Raw genomic sequence first — 9,030 nt, 5'->3', positions numbered from 1 at the left:
CAGCTGGTTCATCAACAGGAATGATTGGTGCAGTAGGTGATGAGTCAGTAGTGGGAGGAGGTTGAGTGGCAAAAGGAGTATTTGCTGATGAGCTTGGACAGGGGTTAGTATTGAAAGTAGACAAAACAGGTAAAGGGAAAGGAGAATCACCTTGTGCATGTAGCTTGGAAGGAAATTGTGCAGCTGCAAGATCCTTAGCTGGAAAAGAAGTCTCATCAAACACAACATGTCTTGATAGGTAAGCTTTGTTTGTAACTGGATCAAGACATTTATAACCTGCATAGTTGTAACCTAAAAAGATACAAGGCTTAGATCTATACTCAAGTTTGTGGGCATTATAGGGCCGAGCAATGGGTAGCATAAGCAGCCAAAGACTCTAAGTCTTTGGTAGTCAGGAGCTTTAGAATAGAGTTTAGAATAGGGAGACATATTTTGAAGAGTGGGTGTAGGCAACCTATTAATGACAAACACTGCAGTAAGAAAAGAATCAACCCAATATTTATTTGAGAGGTGAGAGTGGGCTAATAAGGTTAAACCGGTTTCAAGAATGTGTCTTAGTTTTCTTTCGGCAAGACCATTTTGAGGGGAAGTATAAGGGCAGCTTTTTCTATGTTCAATTCCATTGTTTTTTAGGAAAGTTTGGAAGAGATGGGATGTGAACTCTCCTCCTCCATCAGATTGGATTGCTTTAATGGATGTAGAGAATTGTTTTTCAACTAGAAGTTTAAACTTGAGGAATGTATCATAGGTTGCTGATTTTGTATGTAGGGGATAGATCCATGTGAATCTTGAAAAATCATCCACAAAAACTATATAATATTTGTATCCACTGATTGATAGTACTGGAGAGGTCCAGATGTCAGTGTGAATAAGTTGAAGAGGAAATAAAGAGACACGGGTAGATGGAGAAAAAGCTTGTTTCTTACTTTTACCCAATTGGCAGGAACCACAAAGCAAATTTTTATTGAAATTTGAATCTGAAACATAATTTGAATGCGAAATAGGTAAATTGTTATCTCGAACAACTCGAGTAACTACATCATTAGATGGATGACCTAACCTAAAATGCCATACTAAGGATGATGTTCTTATTCCTAATAAAGCTATAAAAGACTTGTTGTTGTTGTTGTGAGACTTCCTGCCCAGCTTGAGAGGATACATGCCATTCTCACTCTTCCCTTCCAAGAGGATTGCCTTTGTTTGAAGATCAATGATAAAAAAATGAGATGAGGTTAGAATAAAGTAGCAAGAATTATCTACACAAAAGCGTTGAATTGAGACTAGATTTGCAGCTGATTCAGGACAGTGTAAGACATTATTCAATTTAAAACTAGAATTAGAATGAGGGGCTTGAAGAGTGGTAGAACCAGAATTTGCTATGGTAAGAGCTGTACCATTCCCCACGGCAATAGTGTCATGTTGTTGAAAAGGTTCTTGAACATTAAGGTTCTCCAAGTCTTGAGTAATATGTGTGTTGGCGGCACTGTCAGCAAACCATTGAGGGTCTTCAAAGGCATTGTCGGATTGCGCCACCATTGCTGCCAATTGAGGAGGAGGGTGTCTTCCTTGATAGGAGTAATCCATCCTATAGTAGCAATCTAGTGCTTGGTGATTGACTCTTCCACATATTTGACATGGCATGCGAGATGGCTGACTAGTGCTAGGAGTTGGCAACAAAGCAGGTGTATTATTGTACCTTGGAATAGGAGCATAAGTAGGAGTGTTGTACCTTGGTGCAAGGGAATAAGGAGACCTTGGACCAGGAGGCCTGCTGTACCTTGGGGCTGTGGTGAATGCAGGGGCAGTAGGGGGTCTAGAACTGAAATTTCTGGGAGGATGCCCACCACGGTTCTTGGATGATTTCTGACCTTGTTTCTGTGTAAACAAGGCAAAGGTTGAAGTGTCAACTGTTGAGGCTTGCTGTTGATTGATCAATGTTTCATGATTGATGAGTTCTTCTTGGAAATCATCAAGAGAGAGTTGTTTCTCTCGGGTTAGGAGGGAGACAGTGGTGACAAAGCTGTTGAAGGAGGGATTGAGGCCATTGAGAAGGAATGAGATGAGGTCCTCATCAGAGATAGGTTTTCCCACAGCAGCTAGTTGATCAGACCATACTTTGGCTGATTGAATGTAGTCTGAGCAGGTTAAGGAGCCTTGGTGAAGACTCAGTAATTGTCTTTTAAGATTGGCAATTCGAGACCTAGAATCATTAGCAAACCTGGTTGCTAGGGCTGACCAGACTTGTTTGGAAGTATCAAGTCCATAAACTGTGGACAAGACCTTCTCAGATAATGTGACATTGATCCAACTTAGGATGCATTGATCCTTTCTATTCCAGATGGTGAATTCTGGATTGAGGGTTTCTTTACCATTGTCATCAGTGATAAATTGAGCAGGGCATGGTTCGGTTCCATCCACGATGCCTAATAATTCATGGGTGCGCAGGATAGGCATGAATTGAGTTTTCCAACCAAGATAGTTTGGACCTTCAAGCTTTCCATTGAATTGAGAAAGGGTAGGTGGGGAAAAAGAAGGAGCAGAAAAGGAGGTATTGACTGCCATAGAAGAGCTGTTTGTGTGATGCAGAAGAAGAAGAGAAAAGAAAAGAAAGCAGCTTAAGAAAGAAGAGCTATGGGGCGTATGCCTATAATGGCTCTGATACCATAAAAGAGTTCTTAGAGAACGTGATTTTGCGGAATGATTTGTGCTGCTTTCTCATTAAGATTAAATAGAACAAAAAATACAAATATAATCCATCACCAACTTTGATAACATAAGTTGATGTGAATTCAAAAACTAATAACATAATCCTAACATAAGACTTAATACTAATCTGAAATTAATAACAAGAGAACAAGAGAAGTAGAATGCAAATAGATGACTTAAAGATAAGGAAAGAGATGTAGTAAAACTAGAAGACTAGAGATGTAGTAAGACTAGAAGACTTCAGCAGTAACAGAAACTTCAGGGACTTCTTCAGCAATATGTTTAACACTTTTGATGAGTAGGATATTGTCCAAAATGTCATTGAAAAAGAAACTACTGTTTGGAAACGATAGCAGTTTTAATAATCGGTTGACTTAAAGCATATCCAACTATCACTAAATTCCATCCTCCATCTTTGAATAACGACTTAAAGCTTATGCAACCTTCACTAAATTCCATCCTCCATCTTTGAATAACAACACCCTCGTCTCCTTCCTATTTGTTTCCTCCGAGACCGAAAGTGATCAATGACGAATGAATTTAACACAAAATTAAATAATTAATTAGGGATTGTTTGTTAAACTCCCTTTAGAGGACTCATCAAATTTTACTCACTAAAATAACAAAAAGTATATTTTTCTCTATTTTAACTATCAACTCTTTTAAAGCACCCTAACAACCTCACTATTTTAACTATTAACTTTTACTAATCCATTTAAATATTATTTTTTAAAGACTTATTTAATTTAATTTTTCTTTTCAAAGAATAGGGAATGCAAGATAAAATTTATATTATTTATTATTTATTTGGTGAGTGAATAATATTCACTATTGCGTTTGAGAAATATAATTTTTAAGTCAAAAAGCGTTTTTGGGTAAAAGCTTTATTTTTAAGCTTTTGCCAAAAGTGTTTTTTAGTCATCTTTAAGCTTTTTGGACCTTTAAAAGTGCTTTAAATTTTTTTATCAAATGAGTACTTTTTTCTTCAAACAGACTCTTTAAGTGTTAAAAGTACTTTTAAGTTCCTTAAACGCAATTTCAAACAAGCCCTAAAGATAGTGAGTATTGTTCACTCACCATTTTATTTTGGTAAAATGGTGAGGCTGAAAATGAAAGATTTTAGACACTCTCACAAAATTGCTTTACCAAAATAACCAAAACATTGTTTTGGTGAGGCTGCAAAGAGTGCTCTCACCTAGATACTATTTATGTTTTTTGTGGAAAAAAAGATAGAATAATGATTGGTATAAAAAAAGGAAAAAGTTGTATTGAAAAGTGAAAAATCTTTATTTGCAGTGATTTTTTTATTTGTATAATTGTAAAAAAAAAAAAAATGAAGTGATATAAAAATTGAATATTTTGATGTTATTATTATTATTATTTAAAAAAGAAAAGAAAAGTGAATAGCATCCAAGAGAGGGGAGGTTGTTAATTAAGTTGTTAACAATCAACCCCTTATGCCAAAAGTGAATAGCATGTTTGATGTTATGTTTGAGAAATATAGTTTTGAAGTAAAAAAACGCTTTTTAGCAAAAATTCTATGTTTAAGCTTTTGTCAGAAATGTGTTTTGGTCATTTTTTGGGCTTTGAGACCCTTAAAAACACTTTCAATTTGTTTAATCAAACATGTACTTTTTTTTTTTTTTTTCAACCGAATTTTTTGAGTGTTAAACACATTTTTAGGCTCCCAAACTTTTTTACATAGGTTTAGACTTTTCACTTTATTTTTTTATTTTTTATATAGTGTTTGTGTATTTTTTTTAATTATAAAATAATTATAAAAAAAATTAGATTTTAGTATACGGACAGGTGGGTTAAGCTGCTTTTGAAACGGTCATTCACTTCGGGTCACGGAAACAGATGGGAAGGAGACGTGAGAGGGTGTTGTTTTCAAAGATGCAGACACGTGTTAATTTACAAACGTTTGCAATGACGTTACCCCTTTGAAGGAGCTGGCAGCCTCAGGTTTAAGTGCATATTAATTTGTCTCATAACTGGTAATGATCTGTTCAAGGTCCAGGGGATAAAGGATAAGGGCCGAATTGTAGCCATATATATATATATATATATATATATATATATATTCACAGAGGACTAGAGCAGAGAGAGAGAAGGAAATGGATTCAAAGATAGTACTAAAAGGTGAAAAGGCTCATGCAGTTTGTCTTCCATTGCCAGGTCACAGCCACTTAATGGCCATGCTCAAATTTGCAAAGCTTCTCCATGGCAAAGGTTTTTACATAACCTTTGTCAACACTGAGTCCAACCATCAACGTTTTCTGAAATCCGGAGGTCCCAACTCCTTAGATGGGTTGCCTGACTTCCAATTCAAAACTATTTCAGAGAGCCTTCCTCCATCGGATCCCAACGCTACACAAGACGTTGATGCTGCTTACGAATCCGTTGTGCAAAAGTTCTCGGCTCCATTTTCAGACCTCCTCCTCAAACTCAACAGTACTGCAACTTCTTCAAACAATCCTCTAGTGACATGCATCATCTCAGATGGTTGCATGCCATTCACTCAAACTGTTGCTCAAAAGCTTGGAATCCCTATTGTAATGCTCTTCACGATCGCTGCTTGCACGTTAATGGGTGCTATGCAGTTTCCTCGTCTTAGGGAAAAAGGCTTCACACCCCTTAAAGGTATAACACAAAAAGGAAACACCCTACTGAAATCATGGATTATCTCTAATATTATTATTGATTACAAGTTTTTAAACTAAAAAAATAAATTATTTCTTTTTGCAGATGAGAGTTATTTAACAAATGGGTTTCTAGACACAGTTATAGACTGGATTCCAGGTATGAGAAATATTCGATTGAGGGATCTCCCAAATACTTTTATTACTACAAATCCAAATGATCCGTTCTTCAAACTGACCGTTGAAGCAGTAGAGATAGCTCCTAAAGCTTCAGGAATCGTTATCCACACATTTGACGTGTTAGAGCAAGAGGTTTTGGATGCTCTCTCCCCCATGTTTCCTTGCGTATATGCCATTGGCCCTCTACAACTACTACTTAATCACTTATCCAAAGATCCTCTTAAATCAATTGGGTATAACTTGTGGAAAGAAGATACCGAGTGCCTCAATTGGCTTAACTCTAAAGCACCCAACTCAGTAATTTATGTGAGCTTTGGAAGCGTCATTGTTATGACACCACAGCAGTTGGCCGAGATTGGTTGGGGACTTGCAAATAGCAAGTTCACGTTTTTGTGGATAATTAGGCCCGATTTAGTTGTTGGAGAATCAGCGATTTTGCCACCTGAATTCGTGGAAGAAACCAAAGGAAGAGGACTAATAGCAAGTTGGTGCCCTCAAGAAGAAGTGCTTAACCACTCATCCATCGGAGGGTTCTTAACTCACTGCGGGTGGAATTCAATTACTGAAAGCGTTTGTGCAGGAGTGCCCATGATTTGTTGTCCATTCATTGGGGATCAGCAAACAAACTGTAAGTATGCTTGCAATGAATGGGGCATTGGCATGGAGATTGATAATGGTGCCAAGAGAGGGGAAGTGGAGAAGATTGTGAGAGAGTTGATGGAGGGAAACAAAGGTAAGAAAATGAAGAAAAAGGCCATGGAGTGGAAAAAGTTGGCCGAAGAGGCCACTGGTCCGCATGGGTCTTCATCCATCAACTTAGACAAGTTGGTGAATGATGTTCTTTTATCAAAAGGATAGATGTTTTAGAAGAAAGTGATAATTATGAAAAAAGTATCATCATTTAAAAATTTGAACATACTCTGCATCTGTTTGATACTTTCATTGCTGCCCAAGGGTTTGACTTGCTATAGTGTTCAAGGGAGAAAATTCAGCTAAATTTAATATGAACATAAATGACATCATTTACCAAATCTAGGGTGTGTTTGGCAAATCATTTTGCCTGCCTATGTTATTGTAACACACGTGGATTGATTATAGTATAAAGTTTTGAATTTTTTGTATTGAAAGGTGAAAAAGTCTTGTTTTGTAATTTTTATTTATTTAAATAGTAATAAAATATAAATTATGTGATATAAAAAATTAATAATACAATATAAAAAGTAAAGATATTTTGATGTTGATTTTTTGAAAAAATGGTGTGTGAATAGTGGTGTTGAAGGGATGAAATGGTTTGCCGATCACAACCCTAGAACTCGCACAATGACCATCAACACAAATAAATACAAATAATGTGAGATCAAATTTTGCTTTCGTGGGGTACTGTTTATATATGTTTGTGGGAACTGGGAAGGGATACATGTGTCATTTAATTTATGATTGTTTTGAGACCAGATAGAAGGAAAACATTTCCCTACCAAGTACCAAGCCAATCGAAGCAACGAAAGTAGACATTTGCATCTACTCTTGATGAGAGTATATTCGGAAAGTATAAGCTTGGAGTCTATTTCACCATTTGAGCAGCTTGGGACTTGGTTTAGGCTGTATGAGTTTAATTTATAGATTGACCGTTTATTTATTTTCTTCTTTTATTTTATTTTTTTATTAAATAACAGGTCAAACGAGTCGTGTTCTGGTCAATCCAACACAACTTATTTATTGTAGGTTGTATCGGGTCAACTCAACATGACACGTTTATCAAACAGATTATATCGTATCACCTGCTTATTTTAATAGGTCATGTCAGGGTTAAAGAGTTTGATTTATTTTGGTAAACGGATTGTGTTAGGCCTGACACTAAACGAGTTGGCAAGTCGACCCAAATCTAACACAATTTGTTTTTGAAAATTCTAAAAATGACTCTAAATGACACCAATAAGGGGGTTCAATAGGTGTATGCAAATAATACGTAGAATTAAAAATTAAACAGTCATCCAACCAAAATATGTAGAACAATAGATCACAGAGACACAAATATTTTGGTCACGAAGAGAAAACCATTTAGAAAATTCTCTAAAATGTAAAACCTCTTCGGGGCAGCCAAACCTAGGAAATCAATCAATTAAGAATAAGGATTACAAGAAGTTCACACTTACAAAACCTTTGCAATTGACACTTCCTTGCATAAGACAAGCGACCCACTAAACTTCTACCGCAGTAGCCATTTCCAGAACATCTGGCACAATCCTTCTACTTGATCTCCTTTACCGGAACTCCGATAGACTTCAGTTGTATATGATTTGTGATGAAGACACAACCTTTAACTCTAAGAGAGACTAACCCTAACACTCAATATCTTAAACACTCTCTTAGCACATGGAATTTCTTACAATTTCGTGCATAACACTTCTCTATATATAGACTACAAGATAACCTAGTACTAGTTGAAATGGGAAGAAAAACTAGTTCTAGTTGGAATAGGATTCATCCAAATTTTCTTCCTTATCTTGCGAGACGATTTTGGCATAGCTAACTTTAGAATTTTGAAAATCTTATTTCACAAATATTTTTATAATTTTGTGTTAGCTTTCCAATGCCGCTAGTTTCACCTCAATCCGATTTTTGAGCCGAAAGTTATGGTCCGAATACTGATACATGTGCAGGATATGAAATTTAATCAAATCATATTTTAACTCTAATTAAAGAATTCCGATTTGATTAAACTTAACCATATCATATAGGTCTGCTATTATGATTGGTTAAGCTTAACCACATCTTCTAGGTCTTCTCTTGACACAACACCTCGTATGTATGTACTGCTGACAGGATTGTATATGAATGTATTTTGTCACTGAATTTGGCAATTCAAAACCCAACAAACTCCCCCTTTGACAATTCTGTGACAAAATTTACTAGTTACATCTGAATAGATAACTCATATTTCCTGAAACACTCACAAAACATATTAAACGTATGTGGAGTAGAAATACCCAATGTACAAATAATATAACAGATTTGAATAGAATATAATCATGAATAGCTCACCAAATCAGTTAAAACACAAACAAATATCATTCATAGATGCAACAAGTATATCAAAATCAAAATCATCTATGGTGTTCTATCTATTCCTAATCTGCACTCTCTAAAACTTTCTCTCCCCCTTTTTGCCATGAATGGACAAAGGGCAGTAAAACACCAATAAGCCCAAGAAAAGTCAGAGAAACATAAACATAATCAAAACTATGAATGCATAATTAGTGAAATGCAAGATCATGATAAAAAAAATTCTCCCCCTCAATGTATGACATAAGAAAAATGTCAAATACACACATGATAAAACATAAAAGACTCATGTATTAAGCAATGATTATCCGGTAATATCTCATAATGTCCAAAACATGCATGAGAATAAAAAGATTTGAAACAAAAGTTTCTTCAACATAAGCGAAGCAACATGTTCCACTCAACCCAGGCTTGTGTGTTGTGTGTGAAAGCTAACCAT

The 9,030-nt window shown here is 35.8% G+C and overlaps 1 protein-coding gene across 1 annotated transcript; it reads left to right on the top strand.

Annotated features, from left to right (window-relative positions):
• The first annotated feature begins 4,799 nt into the window (after positions 1–4,799).
• LOC132182550 (7-deoxyloganetin glucosyltransferase-like) lies at positions 4,800–6,650 on the top strand. Its single transcript, XM_059595830.1, has 2 exons — positions 4,800–5,349; positions 5,455–6,650. Exons 1-2 carry the CDS (start codon positions 4,824–4,826, stop codon positions 6,384–6,386), a joined length of 1,458 nt encoding a protein of 485 aa, XP_059451813.1. The 5' UTR covers positions 4,800–4,823; the 3' UTR covers positions 6,387–6,650.
• Positions 6,651–9,030: the final 2,380 nt, after the last annotated feature.

Source organism: Corylus avellana, chromosome ca5, assembly GCF_901000735.1.
Source record: "Corylus avellana chromosome ca5, CavTom2PMs-1.0".
NCBI classification, from domain to species: Eukaryota; Viridiplantae; Streptophyta; class Magnoliopsida; order Fagales; family Betulaceae; genus Corylus; species Corylus avellana.
Note: the sequence above shows the minus strand (reverse complement) of the source record. Positions and strands in the feature narration are given on the sequence as shown.